Source organism: Haliotis cracherodii, unplaced genomic scaffold (genome assembly GCF_022045235.1).
Source record: "Haliotis cracherodii isolate W230 unplaced genomic scaffold, xgHalCrac1.p SCAF_15, whole genome shotgun sequence".
NCBI lineage: Eukaryota > Metazoa > Mollusca > Gastropoda > Lepetellida > Haliotidae > Haliotis > Haliotis cracherodii.
Window position 1 is genome coordinate 18735475 of NW_027266270.1, and position 22557 is coordinate 18758031.

Consider the following 22557-nt stretch of genomic DNA (forward strand, 5'->3'; position numbering starts at 1 on the left):
CGCTGACATGCATCAACCAAGTCAGCAAGCCTGACCACCTGATCCTGTTAATCTCTTCTCATGACAAGCATAGTCACCTTTTACAGCAAGCCATGCTTGTCGTAAGAAGCAACTAACGGCAGGATGAGGATCAACCAATCAGCTCAGGGATTGCACTTTTCTTTCTCTGGAGTGATCCAATAATGTAGCCCTTCGGGAATTGATTTTCTTTCTTCACACACTTATAAAAGTTTAGGCATGAACTCTAAGTTGGGGCGGTCGGGTAGCCTAGCGGTTAAAGAGTTCGCTCGTCACGCCAAAGACCCAGGTTCGATTACCAACATGGGTACAATGTGTGAAGCCATTTCTGGTGTCCTCCGCCATGATATTACTGGAATATATATAAAACCAGTGTAAAACCATATTCACTCAGTATCTTAGTGTTACAGACCCATTTACTACAGTATGGGAGGGTGTAAAAAATCCCCTTTTCGATCTTAGGGTAAAGGCACCCAATATTATCCCAGTGTAACAATCTCATTTTCTTCTCATTTGTCCAAGGTTAGCATGGTTAGATACCCGTGCTTGTCGTAAGAGGCAACCAACAGGATCAGGTGGTCAGGCTTGCTGACTTGGTTGATTCATGTCATCATATCTCAATTGCGTAGATCTATGCTCATGATGATAGTCACTGGATTGTCTGGTGGAGACTCAATTATTAACAGACCGAGGACATATAGGTGGACTATAGCTGAGTGCTGCGTTAAACAAAAAATAAAAACAATAAAGGCAGTTGGGGAATAGGGGTATGAAGCACAGCAATTATTTTAACAAAGAATGTGAAGTCATTTTAAGTCATATTTAATAATGTAGGTCAGTGATTAATCGAGAAATGCAGTAAACTGTATTATCCTAACTACATAAATATTATGTTAAATCTTCACACAAAGAACAGTGTCTTTTTGTAACTGAAACTGACCACCAGATATTAGTGCTACTATTCTCAGCCAGGTGTCCAGATATACACAGTTTAGCTCAGGCACTTATTTGTCCGTTGATAGTCATATGATCTAACATAGTCTAGCAACAACTGACAGCCATATAATTACACCAGTTCTTCTGTCTCAATGTTGGGAAATGTATCAATCACAATGGTCTAGACTGGAATTGGCACAGGACTGTGGAGTCTAACTTTTCATTATAGGAAGAAGAATGTATTATATGTATGCTCGTAAATTCATGTGTCAGGCAACAAATAGTAAACAAACCCCACCCCACTAATTTAGGACCGTTCATGTGTTATTATCAAATTCAATGAACTAATAAATGAGTTTAAATTAACTCATGGCTATATTTGTACAATCATCATCGACAATTTTTCATACACAATTAATTCCACACAAGTGTCGTCTGAACACGACATTAAGCAACGAAGATATGAATTAGTCGCAAGTATAACGCTTAACGAAAACTGGGGTCCTTCATCATCAAAATTATACTCAACATAGAATAATCTTATTATTCACTGAAAACCTAACTGATACGTGCCTTTGTAAATTTCGATACCTGGTGTAATGCCTATGTGATGACAGTGTGAAATTGGTTGTGTCAAATAATGATTAACAATGTCAAATGCAAGAGCCCACGTGTGTTTTCACGATGTAAACACGCCGCTCCGATCAGGTACAACTTTCCTACCAACTTATTCTATACATTATTCTGAAAAGGCCATCTGTTGGTAAAATGGAAGTCAAATATCGGAATTTGAGTTCGAAACAGAAAATGATGTTATAAAACCCCTTGAGAGTGTGAAAGGTTGGTGGATTTAAGTCTTTTACGGCGGGGGACTCCAACATATGGCTTCACACCTTGTCCGGGAAATCGAACCTTGGCCTTCGGCGTGACGAGTTATCGGTTAAAATAAATAATAATTATAACCACTGGGCGACAGAGCTTTATTTCCAAGAGAGTGGAGTGTCCTGGGAGGAAATATAGGTAACAAGGAACTGGGAAAGAAACGGAAAGGGAAACAGAAAAAGGATAACACATACGTGTATTTGTATTCCTATGATACATATCGGAAATTAGTGAACATGCTGTAGAAACTATTACTGGGAAATCAGATATTTAGATGAATGTATTAAATACAAAACGTTAGAAAAAAATTTAAGACACAACCAAATGTGCATATTATACCAGATCAGAGACTATATACCGACCAGGTGAATGATTTGAGTGGAATGCAAATCTCGTACTTTAATCATAATTTTTGCGGCCTCTATTTTTAGGAGGAATCTTGCATGCTTCGAACTGATCTTTTAAACAAGTATTTATTTCCACTATCTATATATGCAGCAGTAGTACAAATATTATTCAATAGTATGAACTTAATATTATGTCACATGAGACACAGCAAAGGTCAACTGTTGTTAGTGGAATAAAATGTGTACAGAATCAATGATATCAAGAAGTATTTTGTTATCTAAATTGACGTTCATAGACAAGAGACCCGTGATCATCCTAGAAAAGGTCTTCAGCAACCGATGCTTGCTGTAAAAGGTGACTATGCTTGTCGTAAAAAAGCGACTAACGGGATCGGATGGTCAGGCTTGCTGACTTGGTTTGATGCATGTCATCGATCCCAATTGCGTAGATCGATGCTCATAATGTCAATCACTGGATTGTCTGATCCAGACTCGATTATTTACAGACCGCCGTCATATAGCTGGAATGTTGCTGAGTGCGGCGTTAAACAACAAACAAACAAAAACCATAGACAAGACGGTTCGAAGATCATAACCATTCAGATGCTGATAACTTTCAGATCTGATCTCAGTGTAATTTGGACAGGAAAACCGGTAGTGTAATGCAGTTTCGTTGAAAATACCACATGGAAATTCAGCGTTATGACTAATAAATATTTCCAGTTTGTAATGATCAGATCCCTGCATCCAAGTCTTAACTTACTCTTACCACGTAATGTATGAATGAAATGAAAGATGAATTATAAGTTTCGTATTTCTTGTTGTTTTTTATATTATTTTCTTGTACAAACTGGTTTGTTTGTTATTCGTTTCTTTTTTCCAGATTACCATATGGCGATCTAAAATATTGCTTTACTAACTGTCTAATGTTTGAACCAACAGCAAGAAACAATAACTATTATAAGAGGGTGTGTAATGCAGCTGCATAATCCCCCTGCAGTTATGAGAATTATCAATTGACCTCTAGTCTCCAGAACAACAGTGTCAATAAACAACAATCACAGCTACTGGAATTTGTAATTGCAAGCAGTATAATTGCAATTACCATAGCATACCTCAACACCAATTAGCTGTGAGTTCGTTGAAGCGAGACAGATCTAACTCGAGAAATAACAATACTGTTACTGATAAACGGTCGAAGCGTTTTCTTCCTGTAGTCAAGAAGGACCTAACATGGCTAGGAATTCATTCATTAAACGCGTCTTGCATAACAAACATGAAATCTTTGTTGAAATAACACGCGCCAACGAAACAATATTGTAGCAATTCCCTTCATGCATCAACAACTTAGTGTGAATGAACGTTAGTTTGACAGAAAGTATTATAAAGAAAAACGCACGGGGCTCCCCCTGGCGGCCAAGTTTGAGGTCAACCGGAAGTGTGTTAGAAAACAAAAGTGCAGGTGCGATGCGACAGCTCTTACTTTGAGTATAAACAGCACGTAATCATGAGGACGGATCAGAAATTATTTTGTCTTAAGAGCTCCAGTGTGATCTTTATTATTCTTCTCTGGGTAAGTTACCATTTAACCTAATCGCATGCGTTCAACATTCCAGTAACATATGCAGGCAGTTCTGTCATTGACAGTCGAAATTCGATCGGCAGTCGCGTAGTTTTTGACCCGAGAGATGTTGTGAACTGTGAATGGATTAATCGTCAGTGTTGACAGCGGATGGATTAAGAATCTGCAGTTTCCGCACATTCGCAATTATTTTCCCGACTGGATATTTGAACTACACCAGTCATACAATTTGTTATCTCGTCTGTTCTTTATGAAGCTCTTCTCTGGAGCCTTACATCATTGCAATTTCCAACAAGGAATTTCCAAAATTACCCAGATTAGGCGAAGGTGATTGTGTGATTGATCAATTTTTGTGTTAGCAACAACGAGACACCCTTTTCTCCAAGGATGCCGGTCGATAATGATCCTTAATTTTCTTCAAGTTACCTTTTTCGGCAAGAATTATTTAAGGTAACTGCACATCTGTGAGTCATTGTTAAACTAATCAACAGAATTTGATTAAAAAATCCTATTACTTTGCATTCTAGTTACTTCGAAATATCAGGATTTTCCATGCACAGTCTGTAACACTGTTTGCCACTTCAAAGTCAATATAGAATTGTTACCTACTGTAACATCTCCAAATTATGGTAAGGGCAGGATGTGAAGATTAGCAGTAAACTGCTATCACTGATGAAAGTGTAAAGTTCACCTTTGTATAAGTATGTACAGGGAACATCAGTTTAAATATGAATTTAACTTTGTAGTTCACACTTGTCTGTATTGCATAATGCATATTTATGAATACTAGAGATGTGACAATGCCAAGGTGTAAAAGTGACTTTATGTTGTTTACACACTCTTTACAATCGGCAACTTTTGCCACAAGTTCGAAACTTTTGTCTAGTTGCAGGAATATGTGATACATGGGTGAATTATTTTTTTAAAATTATATAAAGTACATATTCCTGTGGTCCAGTCAAATTTATTACAATCAGCTTGTACTTGTCCGTAAAGTATGTCTACTATCAGTATCAACTGTAAATAATGCCCAAACCAGCCTTGGCTAATAAGTTTATATGGCTGTTTATATGACTTTATATATTTATACGAGTACAAACATGTGACAGATGAGAACATGTTAGCATATTCTAAGAATAGGACATGTTTCGTACCAGTATATATGTGTATCATTACGCACAATTGTATCACTACATCCTGGCAATCCTAATGGCAGCCAAACTTGTGTAACTATTGCATGTGCTGTGGTTAACCAGAGGTAGGTGAAAATCTGTTTCTGCTATTAACATGCTGTTTGACACCAAATTGGATGGTAGAAGCTTTTGTCATTGCTCCCTAAATTTCAATCTCTCCTTCAGCACATTAAAGCAGTGGGCTTGTGTGGCGGTATTTAGTGAAATACCTTTGAGATAGTTGTCTTGGTTGTGTCAAACTCTTACTCTTATGACCAGTACATAGATACTAAGTCCTTGCTGTCTGTAGCTAAGTGTTGACAATTGGCTGGGATGTCAGCATCAGTCATCAGTTAGTACTGGTATGTTTAAATTGACCAATCAGTCATTAACATTGTGTATAACAATAATCAAATGTAAACATGGTCAAACAAGTCTTGACATACCAAACATTTCTGGAATGGTTTGATGTTGATGAGACTTTGTTTCATATTGCATAAATCTGATCATGCTGAAGAATAACATTTGTGTCGAAAATAGTTTTTACCTTCAGTCATTTCACTTGTAACAGTGTTTTACCCTGAATTTGTCTTTTGGCATCGGATTCAGTTGTTTAGCATTGATATACAGATTGTTTTTTGCTGATGTTTGTGACAGAATTTTAATTTTAATCAGCGTTAAAAATTGGCACTAGTCCTGTAGTCCTTGCCAAAGTGCCCAATAGTTAAGGTTTTTAAGGGGTTTGCTATATGTTATCTTTATAAGGACTAGTGGGCTAAAACTGTTGGTTTCTACCACTGTTAATAGAATTACAACAGAATTGAGCTTCAGCCTTGTTACTTGTACACTGGATGATTCACTCCCTGCATCAGTTCATGGCATACCAGTTTAATATGATCATCTGTCATAGCTGACTAGCCCAAACTATCTAGCATCAACAAGACAATTAAAACAAGAGAAAACACTTTTCAAACACTTTTCAATCACTTTTCAAACAGTGAAATTGTCATAACTTGTGCCTTTGGAATTTTGAGTTCCTTGTAAATCTTCACCCAAATTTCAGCCAAAGCACACACATAAAGGAATTTTACCTGTGCTTTGAGACAAAATAAAATGAAAGTTTTGCTTCCGGTTGCTATTCTTATTGTCACCATTAAAATTCTTCTGTTCACTCACTCCAGTATTTCGTCAGCAGAGAACCAACTGTATTTATATTCTTTATCCTTAAAGTTGTTCTTAATTTGTTTCAAAGGAATAAAGTTCTTCAGTTCCTGTTTGTGACTACTTTATGTAAGAATATATTGTTAGGGTCATGTTGACATCAGCCATTACATTATAAGGAGACCATGAATGTATGTTTCTGTGCATAAATACATTCTTTAGGGCTGGGACGAGTCCAAATTGACTACCCGGTACCCAACCCCCTTTTACCCGACCCTACCCGGGTCCCTGCTGTAGGTCCCAAGAGATAGGTACAAAATGTCGGATTGGGAAACGTTTGACCGTACCTGGCAACATGTATTTAGATACAGGTTTAAAATGAGCTGGACATGCATACACTGAAGTTGACTGAAGTTTTATCTTTATGCAAACATATAAATTCAGAAGGAATGTGTGCAGAGTTGGAGAGAAATGTGAACATTTGTCACTTTTAGTGTAACCATAGAGTTTTAGATCATTTTTGTCATTAAACAATATAATCACGTGACTAACCACGGGTCCGGGTAGTCCTGTGGGTACCCGGGTCCTATTCAGTCCCCAACCGACCCGAGTACCCGAGTTACCCGTCCCAGCCCTAACATTCTTCTATAATATTGTATAAAGTGTTCCATGTCAGACCTCAGTGCGACCTAAATTTCAATTTGTCTTTTGTCTAAGATTCAGAGGTAGCCCAATGACTACCTTGCAAAATATCTTGTGGCAACTAGATTCTATTGCTACACATATGCAGGGTTAGAAACTAACAGTTTTTGTCCACTAGTCCTCATAATAATAACATATAGCAAAACCCTTAAAAATTGCCAATTTCTACTAGTCCTTAGGATACCTTTACCATTGGGCATTTTGGTAAGGACTACAGGACTAGTGCCAATTTCTAACACTGATATGTAGACACAACATGTCTGTTAGTAATTGTACTTAAAAATAATTCCTTCTAAAGTAAACAATGAACCGAAATACATCAATATTAATCTAATTAGTATTTTATTTTAGTTGATAATTTATTGGATAAATTAACATAAATTGTATCATTGTTTGAGTCACCAATAATAAAACTACAATAACAGTACAGCTTCCACTAATATACAATTCCAAGACTAGTGCTATGACTTGAACATATTATAATAATTATTTGATAAAAGATAATTTCAAATGTTTTTGGATACCTACAATATTGGCTTGACTTCTTGATTTTACTACTGGCTACCTGGAAAACAATACTTGTAGCCATATGGCTACTTGGGAAAAAATTAAACTTTAAGGCCTGCATGTTATTCAAATATATCACTGCCAATTATCAATTTGTGGAAGGTTGTATCAGCCCTTGACATACAGCATTATTTCCTCTATAATGCAGCATTGTGTTAGTCATTAAAACGTTCACAAGTCTAATTGAAATAGGACTCTTAAGATTGTGTGGGTTGGTTTTTCCTGGTTCGAGTGAGATACTGGCTTATTCATGGACACACCTCGACACATGTTATCAACAGTTATATATGTGATACATCATATATATCCCACCCTATTTGACCTGAATGTCCAGTGTTCACACTAAGTCTCTTGTTTTGGTGGAGCTATATTTAGCATGGTATATGGGTTATGTTGGCTATTGTGTTGGTATTAACCGATTGTATGTGACATTTGGTACACATGGCATTTCTTCTTGATAGATATCCTACATCAGTTTAATCATGAATAATGCAGTAAATAATTAACTGTCAAATGCCAACTGCTTCGGATACATCTTACATGTTGTATGAAGCAATCAAATGCCAATGGTAGAATCCTTTTTTTCTTCATATTTCTTTGTTTGCAAGAATGTTTTGGGTTTTTTAAATTGTCTTATATTGGGTTTTTCTCACATTGATAAAGCACGTTGAATAGATCTGGAAATTAAAATAATTAATTATTGATCTTCACAAGCATTCACTTCAAATCTTGATAAATTTTTTCATATTTCTGTGTTTGCAGTAATGATTTCTGATTTTTTGGGTCTTATTTTGGGGCTTTCTCACATTGATAAAGCATGTTTGAATAGATATGCAAATTAATATGATTAATTAATGATATTCACAAGCATTCACTTCAAATCTTGAAACTTTTTTTCTTCGTATTTCTGTGTTTGCGATAATGATTTCTTAAATTTTGTCTTATTTTGGGGTTTTCTCACATTGATAAAGCATGTTTTAATATATATGCATAAAAAATAATTAATTAATGATGTTCACAAGCATTCACTTCAAATCTTGAAACTATTAAGTTGATTTCCAACAGTGTCATCTGTTTTAAATAATTCAAGCGCCATCACAGAAGCATCAGATAAGAGAACGCCAACGCTGAATTTACGATTTTAAAATATTCTGGAAATAGTTTTTCTCAATACATGAAAGCCAAAATATTTAACTTCGGAGAGGAAACTCACAGTAACACTGATGTAATCTCATTGCCATCCCTATGTGGGCGTGACAGCCTCAGGCACAGGCTACAGCTATTGTATCAGCCTCTGAGATCAGCTGTTGATATAGACAGTCGTACATTTCACCAGCTACCCGCCACCCTTTGTTGCCCTAGCATGACTAAGGAGGATGGTACTTGACAGGAAGAATACTTCCTCACCCCATTATGCCTTACCGATGGTGTTGTTGTGTGGTGTTAGACTATTGGTACCTTTTATCACGTTTGTACACCCATGGGGGTCTCTATCTCCTGGTGGGAATGTTGACCTTTGTGATGGGTACTTAAGTCAAGTATCTAGAAGTTAATGAACTGTTTTCTACACATGGTTAAGCAGCAGAGATAAGTATCACAACAGAATAGGTAGTACATGTGTAAGTAATGGTGTTATTTGCTTAGCGTTATATCATGTTGATATTAAGTTTCTTTGCTCATTTTTGTTACGTGAATGTAATAGATTTTTTTTTTGATTTTTTTTTTTAATTATTTTTTTTTTTTTATATATATATATAGGAAAACCATCTGTCCAAAATGAATTCCTTAAGTGCTCTGTTTATGAGCCATGGTTTGGCAGCAGCATCATTTTCTTATCTGTAGGTTTCACCAAAGTGGTAAAAGTCTATTACTTGAGGCACTTTGGGCTTTCCTCCCATAATTCACCAATGTGCCATGATTGTGAGTGACAGTGGGGAGAGTTTTAAAGTCACATCAGCTATGATATAACTGAGATACTGTTTCAGCAGGGTTAGACTAACATATAGTGACCAGAATAAAGTATGTATATCATTTAATAATCATAATTCTACAGTACAGGGTTTGAAGTCCCTTGTATTATCACAATTAATTTCACAATGGTATGGTTGAAATAAAATCCTGGGATTATGTTTGTTTTACGCCTCACTCAGCAATATTGCAGCTATATGACAGCAGTCTGTAAATAATCTTGTCTGGACCAGACAATCCAGTGATTGACATGATGAGCATCGATCCACGCAATTGGGATCGATGACATGCATCAACCAAGTCAGCGAGCCTGACCACCCGATCCAGTTAGTCGCCATTTACGACAAGCATAGTCGCCTTTTACGGCAAACATGGGTTGCTAAAGACCTATTCTAGCCCGGAATCTTCACGGGTCCCTTGTATTATGGGTGCACTTCGTAATCAGATTTTGTTTTTATAAAAATACCTCAGTGAAGCCAGTGATGCATTTACTTCACACAAGTAGACCAGACAAACATGTGGAATATTATGATGATAGATGACGTATGAACATATTTATTGAACAGAATATCAAGTTTTCCATTTCCTTATTCATTGAAAAATATTCATTGGTTGTCAAACTTAAATCTCAGAGAGCACACCTATAGATTTTATAGGGGAGTGAGGTAGCCAAGTGTTTAAAGTGTTTGCTTGTCACACCAAAGGCCTGGGTTTGATCCTCACATAGGTACAATGTGTGAAGTCCATGTTTGGTGTCCCCCGGGCGCTCTGATATTGCTATAAGCGGCAAAAAAGCTTACTCACTCACTATAGGTTCACAAGAGTGCCCGGTGGTAAGCATGAAATCTGTTTACATTTCTGTCAGTGTCCTATGAAGGAAACGGTAGTCATGAACCCTGGGGGCGCATCTTAATTTTTCATGTGGCGATACAATACATGTATCGATGCAAGACGATACACGTGCTAAAATATATTACTTACTCATCCTTTAATGACCCCCAGCTATTTTGTCAGTTAAAAATGACAAGATGTGTTGTAATTAGCGTTCCAAGTTCACTACTAAAAATAACGGCTTTTAACATATGTGTCTACAGCTAGATTTTAATTCAGAATATGCTCTGAATTATTTATGGTCAAGTTTCCACCAATTTGACGTAAATATGTGTATCGCGAAATGTATCATATCCCTTGAACGCCAGAAACCTATGATTGTGGGTTTGAATCCCGGTTCGCCCCGATTATGTTTCTAGGTTTGTCAGCACCATACCCGTGCTCTTGAGTTTCACCGAAGTGGTAAACGTCTGAGACCTGCATCACTTCGGGCTTTCCTCCCACCTTAAGCTGACACGTCGTGATATAACTGGAATAATGTTAAAAGCGGTGTTAAACCCAACTCACACTCTCACTCACTGTATCGAGATACGTATCATATTGTGACGTTACGGTATCGTTTCACCCCCAATGATCCCTCATGCCTCTTAATTTCAGGAGCCAGGAAAAGGGCTGAGTATAGGCTGCTACAGCTGAAAAGGGGTTAATAATGCATTGGTGGTCATTGTTTTATTATAAAAGTATGCTAAAGAGTCTGCAAGAGAGACCAGGTTTTCTCACTTTAAGATGCTTATTGAAATAAATGTTTCAGTTCGTGTAAATTGTTGGAAAAAGATAAGAGGCTTTTGAGGTTTTCCGTATTGAACCCCATGAAAGTCCTCAAGACATGACATTAAGTTGGCCGACAACTACAATTTCAAGATGAGTGAGCAAGCCCTTGGTTGATGGTGCCTGTGAGAGTCTGTTGGGGATGTTAGACAGTTCGGCAGTTTATCACAGACACAGAGACAGCACAGAGGTCGCGTTTACACAGAAATCTGTGATTACTCACAGACCTGAGTGAAAAACATGCAGATTTTCGTCTGCCATGTGTTTAAAAGAAATGTAGACATGGGTTAGGCACACATTCATCATGTCAATAAATAAGTTGAGAACAGGAGGATACAATACAGCCCCAATATGATATTCCGAGGACATGTTTATTGATGGGTGTAAGTGTTTCTATTGCAGTATGATAGAGATGCTGATGTATTCCTGGCATTGGTACCTGTGCCAGCTTGACATTGGATACCGTCCTCTGTGCTGTTGACTTGTGAAGATTCCGGGGTAGAATAGGTCTTCAGCAATCCATGCTTGCCGTAAAAGGTGACTATTCTTGTCGTAAAAGGCGACTAACGGGATCAGGTGGTCAGATTCGCTGACTTGGTTGATGCATGTCATTGATCCCAATTGCGTGGATTGATGCTCATGATATTAATCACTGGATTGTCTGGTCTAGACTCGATTATATACAGACCGCCGTCATATAGCTGGAATATTGCTGAGTGCGGCGTTAAACAACAAACCAACCAACCAACCAACCATACTGTTAAACCCCCTTGAAGAGTTGGGTTAGAAGTGTTCATCAGCGACCCATTCTTGTCGTCCACCAGATGCGACTGGTGGGATCGGGTGTTCATTCTTGCTGACTTGGTTGATGCATGTCATCATATCCCAATATGTGTAGATCCATGTTCATGATGTCGGCAATCACTGGATTGTCTGGCCCGTCAACTCTGTAGACTTATTTGCAGACTTCGTCATATAGCTAGAATATTCCCAGTGCAGCATTAAACAACAAACAACACTATTAATATTGACAAAATATAATGTCACTTCACAGAACAGTGAAGCTGTAACCATGGCAACTGTTCTTCGAATTTTGTTTTTGTGTGAAATGGAAGTTTTTGTGCCAGCATGTTACGAAATATATGAGTTTCATATCATGGAACAAATATCTGTCCCTGTATTAGATTATAAACATTGGTATGTAAAACATATTGCAATACTTAGGATAATGTTAGATCAATGCTATGATGACTGATAGAGAGAGGCTAATGTCGTGTATGTCAAATATCATAGGAACAAACCTCAAGCATGAAAGTCAAGGATTTATTAAATCCCAGTGTTGAATGTTGAATGACTGAAGAGTCCCGTAATTAAAATACAATAGGAACAAACCTCAAAGATGAAAGTCAAGGATTTATTAAATCCCAGTGTTGAATGTTGAATGACTGAGGAGTCCCGTAATTAAAATACAATAGGAACAAACCTCAAAGATGAAAGTCAAGGATTTATTAAATCCCAATGTTGAATGTTGAATGACTGAGGAGTCCCATAATTAAAATACAATAGAAACAAACCTCAAAGATGAAAAGTCAAGGATTTATTAAATCCCAATGTTGAATGTTAAATGACTGAGGAGTCCCTTAATTCAAATACAATAGAAACAAATCTCAAGGATGAAAGTCAAGGATTCATTAAATCCCAACATTGAATATTGAATTTTCAACACTGCTTCTCTAGGCTCTTCATGTCTCCCATCTGACCTGCTTTTCAGTCAACAGTAGCCAGCCTCGTGTCCACAACAGTGTTAAATCCTCCCCCCTCCCCCCCTTCTCCAGTAATCCAGGCTACACATGCCATGTGACATGGTTTGTCCAAGGAGTAGTACCACAGGTTGCCATCGATTGTTTTCTGTGATTGTGTTCCGGGGAAGTCGGTGCCCCACTTGTGTTTGCTCTCTCCAGTTTACCCCCATTTCTTCCATGGCAAAACTTGTTTTTTCTGTGTCCGCCTTTCCTTCAAGAATGAGGAAATCTATTTTGGCACCCATTCAAGCATTTGGTTTCAAATCCTGTTCAAGAAGTTCTCAATGTCTGTGAAAGGATGCAGCATGGCGTCACTGGTCGTGGCTCCTAGATTGCCACACACCTGTAAACGGAGAAGCGACTAAAATATCTCTGTAGTGTAACTAAATAGGAATATGACTGGGTTAAACAGTTCTAATTGGACTAATGCCCACAACCATTCTTATCTCAATGAAAGTTGCAAACAGTTTTGAAGTGAAGTATCAAAGTTGATTTCTCATCCAAAGAATTTGGCCAAGAAAAATCTGTTTTGAATAAAATTTATCTGATTTATGTTTGTTTGTTGTTTAACGCCACACTCAGCTATATGACGGCGGTCTGAAAATAATCGAGTCTGGACTAGACTATCCAATGATTGATATCATGAGCATCGATCCAGGCAATTGGAATACCGTATTCGACGTAATAAGCGCCCCGCTCTAATAAGCGCCCACGGCGATATTTGCTAATATATTGGCAAGTGAACAATCTCAATCAGCACCCCTTCCGATTGATCAATGTACACAAGACTTATTTATTCGTGTATAATACTTAATTATGGGCAATTAAATTCTTGAAAAATATATCTGTTGTATGTAAACATTTCAGGCTGTTAGCATAAAACACGAAATTTATGATCTTTCAACTCAAAATAATATTCTAATAAGCGCCCCCTATTTCTAATTTTGAGAGCACCCTGGGCGCTTATTACGTTGAATACGGTACATTGTCATCGAGCCTGACCACCTGATCCCGTTAGTCGCCTCTTTCGACAAGCATAGTCAGCATTGATGGCAAGCATGGGTTGTATTCTACCCGGAACTTCAAGGGTTGGACATGTTGGTACTGTGTGTTCCTTTATAGTATAAAAGGAGAGATATGCTTTTTCATAGCTAAAATATTTGCATCCATGGCATGAACACGATACTACCATACTACTGCCTCCAATAATTAATTTGGCCAGTGTGCATGAGCATTATGTATTAACTAAAGCCCATTCCTGGACATGTTGAACCAGCTCATACTTAAATTCTATTTGTTATTTGTTCAGTGAGTCCTTCATAGGCCATGATCCAGTAATGATGACACACCATTAGGGTTAACACAATCGAGGGAGGCGAGGGAATTTAAAGTGAGGTGTCCATGGATAAAATCCATTCAATTAATAATAGCCTCCTGGCATGCAGTGATGACGACAAAAAACACCTGCTTTTAGGAAGTTTCTTGTGGTTTTTATAGTTACTGTCTTGAAATTCTGCATGGAAGAAAATGATGGTCTTTATTATGAGAGATAGACTTTGTAAAGAGCCCACAGTTCCCATTTGTCGCGATGGCACAGTGCGGAGACGAGTCCCTCGGGGGACACAGGAATGGGTATCATTTATAAGGCCAGATCAGTTTATTTGCTACTACTTTACTAAGGATGCTTTTGGTCAATATCATAGGCCAAAGGAGAGGATTAGGAAAATTGAAAAAAAATAGACCTATAAAACAAGACCATAATTTGGTTTGGCTTTCTCAGACAAGTAATATCGACATGATACAGAGGGTTTTCCACCTGACTTTGTAAGGCCCTTAAGATGTTTCCTAAATCTTCTGTACAGTCCCATGTCACTGTTATGACACGAACACATGACAAATAATTAAAAACGTTTTTTTCAAAGAAATCCAAATTTGAAATCCCCAATTGCAGATCAGTTAAAAAATGTAGGTATCATGTGACAATGTTCTTGCAGAAATTAAACAAAATAAAATAGGAAATATGAAAATGCAATTTGTTGAGTGTGGTCTAAGTCTGTTACAAAGGGCAATAGGCATATATCCCAATTGCCATGATAAGTCTGTATTGAGTTAAGTTTTAGTTAGCTTTTGAAGACTTGAAGATGATAGGAGGTCTCCCTTGGAGTACAAGTCTTGGCTTCCATAAACCAGGCAGACTTGATCTTTCAAACATTTGATCAGAGTGTATCGAACAAGGAATAATATTTAACCTTGGTGGTGAATTGGGTATCAAAATAAACAAGTACTTATCTGAATGCATCTTAAGCTCTACTGTATGAGGAAACTGAGACAGCATCCTTCCTTCTTCCTTTTCTCTTTTATGATTGTCAGGGGGCACGGATGGCCAAGTCGTCCAAGGTGCTGCAGAGTTGTGTCCCTTTGGCATGCCAGCTCCCTATGGTGGTGGGTTCTAATCCCAGTTCACTCCGATTATGTTTCTAGGTTTGTCATCTCCATACTCGTGCTCGTGGGTTTCACCAAGGTGGTAAACGTCAGAGACCTGCCATCATTTTGGGACCCGTGAAGATCCCGTGTAGAATATATCTTCAGCAAACGATGCTTGTCATAAAAGGCGACTATGCTTGTCGTAAGAGGCGACTAACGGGATCGGGTGGTCAGGCTCGCTGACTTGGTTGATGCATGTCATCGGTCCCAACTGCGTGGATCGATGCTCATGATATCAATCACTGGATTGTCTGGTCCAGACTCAATTATTTACAGACAGTCGTCATGTAGCTGGAATATTGCTAAGTGTGGCGTTAAACAACAAACCAACCAACAACCATCACTTTGGGCTTCCTTCTCTACTGTATTCGACGTAATAAGCGCCCAGGGCGCTCTCAAAATTAGAAATAAGGGACTCTCGTAAAAATAATATTTTGGTGAGAAAAAACAAACAGTTGAAAGATAAATTTCATGGTTTATGCTGACAGCCAGAAATGTTTATATACAACAGATATATTTTTCCAGGATTTAATTGCCCATAATTAAAGGTGCATGTAACTCATGAGTGCGTATTATACACAAATAGATAAGTCTTGTGTACATTGATCAATTGTAAGGGGTACGAATTGAGATTGTTCACTAGCCAATATATTAGCAAATATCGCAGTGGGCACTTATTAGAGCGGGGCGCTTATTACGTCGAATACAGTATTATGTAATTATAAAATGGTATTATCGTGTGTTATCATCCAGATAAGGGGCAGTGGGGTAGTCTAGTAGGTACAGCATTAGCTTGTCACTGAAGGCCCAGGTTCAATTCCCGTCATGGGTACAATGTCTGAAGCTCATTTCTTGTGTCCCCTGCTGTGATATTACTGGACTATTGCTAATGCGGCATATAACCATACTCACTCCCTCATCCAGATTAATAAATGTTGTATGTATGTAGAAATTCTCAGCACTGGCTGTTTTGAAGATGAAATCTATGTATTAACAGGGTCTAGAATAACAAGGTTTCACTTCTCTGTTAAATATAGGAATGAAAAGAGCTCTTGTCATCACCCGAATGTTGACATAAACATCCTCCCTCAATGAAAATACCACAGCCCAACACCTCTAGAGCCCCATTAGCATAATTAGCATCTGACCCTGTGATTAAATTCTACTCCCAAAGAAATTGGGGTTGATCTATTTCTGAATTATAAGCATAGCCACAAGTTCTGTTTGAGATTTGCACCAGACACACGCTAGTTTATAGCTAGTTTATACCAGCATGTGTTTACATCATTTGGGGCTGGGTGTAGAAGGCATCTTGTTAACATGGCCGAGTTGAAGTGGGTGCAGGAGACGCAGGCACTTAAACTCTTCGTGTGATGTCAAGGCCATGGATTAAGCTCATTTCCTTATAACCCCCCTTGTCCTTAGACAGCATCCCACACAAGTCTGGGAGGTAGCAGAGGGTCTGGAACAGGGCTTTAGTGGACAAAATGATCTGAGCACTGAAATTGTAAAGAAGGGTACAGTGAGAGAGAGTGAATACTTGTCAAATTTTAATTTCAAAGTTTTATTAATTAATGCCATTAATCCAGACACCAGGTGTCCAGGAAGCTTTCCTTAGAATTACAACACGGCATTACATTTGTTTGTTTGTTTGTTGTTTAACGCCACACTCAGCAATATTCAAGGTATATGGCGGCGGTCTGTAAATAATCGAGTCAGGACCAGACAATCCAGTGAGCATCGACACACGCAATTGGGATACGATGACATGCATCAGCAAGTCTGACCACCAGATTGCCTCTTATAACAAGCATAGTCGCCTTTTACAGGGTTGCTGAAGACCTATTCTACCCAGTATCTTCACGGGTCAGGCCATTACATCATTAATTTAGGCATAATTCGTAGCATCATGTTCATGAGTCTTCGCTGTACGTATCTTCACTTTGTCCAACACCCATGTTGCGATATGCCTCTGGGGCCTGATGGTAGAATTTGGCACCTAATCATGCTATTTGTAACCATTGCTTGTGAATATTCATGTCCTGCTTTCTGCAGTAGATAACAGGCAGAATGTGGAGTGATGACCCCATCAGGATTTCTGAAGCTATAAGTATCTCTGCATCACCAAAGAGCTCACTAAAGAGGATTAGGTGGTTTGGAATGTGCGACCTTATGTTATGTGTGTCATCTTTGCAACCCCATTGGCTGGGATCATTCCTCATGGGGTGCGGTCGGGTAGCCTCGTGATTAAAGCGTCAGCCCGTCACGCCAAAGACCCAGGTTCGATTCCCGACATGGGTACAATGTGTGAAGCCCATTTCTGATGTCCCCTGCCGAGATATTGCTGGAATATTGCTAAAAGCGGCGTAAAACCACTCACTCACTCACTCACTCACTCACTCACTCACTCACTCACTCACTCCTCATTCTATTACTATAAATAATTTGCCTGCCTCAGATTCAAAATCATTCAGTCAGAGTCACTGTTAAAGTTGATGTCAGCATATCATATAACAGTTTTTGTCCACTAGTCCTTACAATGATAACATATAGTAAAACCCTTAAAATGGGCCAATTTCTGCTAGTCCTTAGGATACCTTTACCATTGGGCAGTTTGGTAAGGACTACAGGACTAGTGCCAATTTCTAAAGCTGCATATGGGAACTGGCGCTAGTCCTATAGTCCTTACCAAACTGCCCAACAGTTTAAGGTATTATAAGGACTAGTCAGGTTCCAGAGGCAAAGGACTTATCTGACTATTAAAGTCCAGTTTACACCCTTGAATTATCGACTTATATTTTGGCTGGACGAATGAGTCTCATAACAAATAGTCCAATCAAAATCGTGTAACGTTATTCACATCCGGTTCGTAGACAGCATGTTGACAGCCATGCAGATTTAGGGCGATTGCAGGATTTGCAGAGCATGTGTACTGTCAACTGGGCATCAACAAATATTTTCCATGTCTTTTCCTGTTTTTGATCTAGGTGCTCAAGTGATTTGATGCACTTTGCGAGGTTTTATTACAATTTTGTTTGAAGCATTTGCCAGTGATATGAGAGGTGGAATCTGATTAGTCAATAGGAGGGACATGGAAGGGACAAAACTGGTGGCGCTACTGGAGCCATGAAATTATAACCAAGTTCGGCAAGGGTAGAAACTGGACTTTTAGTCCCTTGCCTACGGAAGATGGGACTTGTAGAAATTTGCCATTTTTAAGTTCTCAATTGGATAGGACATCAAGTGGGGCACCTAGTTAAGGGGGACCAGTGGTTCAAGGGTTAATTCACTCATCACACCGAAGACCCGGGTTCGATTCCCCATGTGGGTACAATGTATGAAGCCAATTTCTGTACCCCATCGTGATAATGCTGGACTATTGCTATAAGCAGTGTAAAACCACTCACTCACCTGAGTATGTGTTGAACAGGCATGAAATTGTTTGTTTGTTAAGACTACACTCCAGGATATTCTAAGTCCCCGAGTTTGACCACCCGATCCATTTGGCCGTGTCTTTCGACGAGCATAGGTAATGCTGCAGACCTATTCTAACACGGATTCTATCAGGGCAATCATTAGAGACCCATTTCTGGTGTCCCCCGCCATGATATTGCTGGAATACTGCTAAAAGCGGCGTAAAACCAAACTCACTCACTCACTCACTTAATCATTCAGGATGTGCCCCTTGCCTCAGATACACAACAGAGCGGGATCAGAAGCTTGTAGTATATGCTGTGATTAGGCAGGCTCCATGGAAACAGAGCAGAACCAATTCTTGAAGTCAGTCCCTATGATTAGACATGCCTGTTCTTGCTTTAATCCATTTGATCATGATGATCTGTCTCATGTGAAATGTTATTTTTGACAGTTTTCCTGTATGTTTATGTTTTTGGAGAAAGAGCTGTTTCATCAGATTGCATTGTGGAAAGTGTAATGAAATTGTGTGGCTACTCCATCCTCTCATCTATTCATCGTCCACCCATCTGTCCACTAACCCTTCCAGTTCCAAGGCTTGAAAAATCTACTTGTCTGCTCGTAATTTTGGTTGGCAGCATGTGCAGGGCCAGAAAGATGTGAAGGAGCACTTCTCCTGCGGGGCGAGTTCATTTATTTCAATCGTATTACCGTATTCGACGTAATAAGCGCCCAGGGCGCTCTCAAAATTAGAAATAGGGGGCTCTTATTAGAATATTATTTTGGTGGAAAAAAACAGAATTGAAAGATAAATTTCGTGGTTTATGCTGACGGTCTGAACTGTTTATATACGACAGATATATTTTTCCAGAATTTAGTTGCCCATAATTAAGGGTGCATATAACACACGAGTGTGTATTATACACAAATAGATATGTCTTGTTTACATTGATCAATCGGAAGGGATGCTAATTGGGATTGTTCACTTGCCAATATATTAGCAAATATCGCCGTGGGCGCTTATTAGAGTGGGGCGCTTATTACGTCGAATACAGTAATTCATCTCTGATCGTTTTCAATCAGATGTGCAGGATAATTTCGAACCTGAAATACGGTTTCATTTCTCGTACATTCGTGGTAATAATTACGAAATACATGTTTCTTAAATCATAAATAGAAAGCATACTTGTCAACTGTCTGTTTTAGAAATAAACAAAAATATACTTGCTCGGCAAGTCTCAAAACTATTTATTAAAGGGGTGCATTTAATATATCTTTTTGTTGTAAGCGACTTGCTGCTGATTCTCAAATGTTAAAGTGAAAGTGAATGATTTTGTGAGGATAGTGAAGAGTATGATTGGGCTGACGAGGAAAAAACATGATTTGAATACCAAACAGTCCCAGAAATGAATTTATTTTGAAATACCCAGTATGACTGTAAAAAACGTAAACAAAATGTTCATGGCTGAATGACTTTGAATGGGCAGAGATGAATGTAGGTGGCAGTGACTGCCAATTATTTTGTACGGTCTGTCATAAATACCCTCAACTCAAAGGTTAAATACAGAAGATGATGATAATATCTGAGAACATAAAACTGTATAGAATTTAAAAGGGCAAGTATAAATATTGCAGGACGAGTACAAAATAATATCTACTTGCCCTGCAGGACAAGTTGGGTTTAGGAAATATTTCCAACCCTGCCATCAATCCACTGAACCATCAATCCATATTTTCAAAAGCGTGATTCATCTTACCAAATATCAACAGCCATCCTCATCCTCATCTATCCACACACCCATTTATCCACACACCCATTTATCCACACACCCATGTATCCACACACGCATCTATCCACACACCCATCTATCCACATACCCTTTTATCCACACACCCATTTATCCACACACCCATCTATCCACATACCCTTTTATCCACATACCCATGTATCCACATACCCATTTATCCACACACCCATCTCTGCACATACCCTTTTATCCACATACCCTTTTATCCACATACCCTTTTATCCACACACCCATCTATCCACATACCCTTTTATCCACATACCCTTTTATCCACATACCCTTTTATCCACACACCCTTTTATCCACACACCCATCTATCCACATACCCATTTATCCACACACCCATCTATCCACATACCCTTTTATCCACATACCCTTTTATCCACATACCCTTTTATCCACATACCCTTTTATCCACACACCCATGTATCCACATACCCATTTATCCACACACCCATTTATCCACACACCCATTTATCCACACACCCATGTATCTACATACCCATTTATCCACACACCCATTTATCCACACAGCCATCTATCCACACACGCATGTATCCACACACCCATTTATCCACACACCCATTTATCCACACACCCATGTATCTACATACCCTTTTATCCACACACCCATTCATCCACATACCCATTTATCCACACACCCATTTATCCACATACCCATTTATCCACACACCCATTTTTCCACACACCCATGTATTCACACACCCATTTATCCACACACCCATCTAGCCACATACCCATTTATCCACACACCCTTTTATCCACACACCCTTTTATCCACACACCCATCTATCCACACACCCATCTATCCACACACCCATTTATCCACATACCCATTTATCCACACACCCTTTTATCCACATACCCATTTATCCACATATACCCAATTTCCTTGGAAGGGTGATCATTGCCTTGAAAGGGTGATCATTGCCTTAAAAAGGTGATCATTGCCTTGAAAGGGTGATCATTGCCTTGAAAAGTGATCATTACCTTGAAAAGGTGATCATTTCCTTGAAAAGTTCAATCATTGTGCATAAAAGAGTGATCATTGCCTCAAAAAGTTACCATTGCCTTGAAAACTCCTCAGATGTGATGGACAGGCCTTCAAATTGATTTGAAGTTTTGTTTGAACCACTACAGGAGATAAATTGTATTAGATCTGCTCCAGATATCCTGGCCACTCCATCACTGCCCATTAGTATCAGCAGCAAGTGTCAGTAGGAGTGTTGTCAAACATGCCAGCTCTCCCTCCAGTACTTGTATGCACCATTCAATGTGTGAACTGCACTTAACACTCCAACATCAGCACTTCCTGGAACTCGGGCAGGAACTAGGTCACGGTGACACTGGGTTATTGGTCAACAGAGAACAACCAGCCCTGCTCTGATTCATGTGGCATGTTCACTTCCTACAACCAGACATTGGGGATTGAGCACAATGGATACTGCATGTGTTACATGGTTATGATGTTGTATAGGGATGCAACCCAGCAATTTCTGTAATAGAAATATACATTTACCGGCCTCAAAGGGGCGACTAAAATGGTCACCAATGTGACCTAAATTTCAATTTGTCTACTGTCAAAAAATTCAGAGGTTACCAAATGACTACATGTACTTTGAAAAATATCTTGTGGTGACTAGATTCTATTGCTACACATATCTAGACACAAAAATACATAACGGCTGATCTTGGAAAACATGTCTGTTACTGATTGTACTCGCAAATAATTCCTCCTAAAGTCAACAATGAACCGAAATACATATATATTAATGTAATTAGTATTTTATTGCAGTTATTGGTCTCTTGGATAAGCAAGGACATACCTATATAATCTAGTAACATAAAATTTGAGTCACAAATAACAAAACTCAAGTACAGCTTCCACTGATATACAATTCCAAGACTAGTGCTATGACTTGTACATATAATAGTTATTTCATAAAAAATAATTTCAAATGCTTTGGCTACCTACAATATTGGCTTGACTTCTTGATATTACCACTGGCTACCTTGAAAAAATACTTTTAGCCA

General features: G+C 38.6%; 1 protein-coding gene across 1 annotated transcript in view; it reads left to right on the forward strand.

The window, feature by feature from the left end:
* The first annotated feature begins 3616 nt into the window (after positions 1 to 3616).
* LOC139462350 (tetraspanin-11-like) overlaps positions 3617 to 22557 on the forward strand; it is an 82445-nt gene continuing 63504 nt past the window's right edge. Inside the window, exon 1 of the mRNA XM_071244006.1 lies at positions 3617 to 3756. Within this exon, the coding sequence (XP_071100107.1) occupies positions 3691 to 3756 (66 nt within the window). The 5' untranslated portion in view covers positions 3617 to 3690. The remainder of the gene's footprint in view (positions 3757 to 22557) is intronic.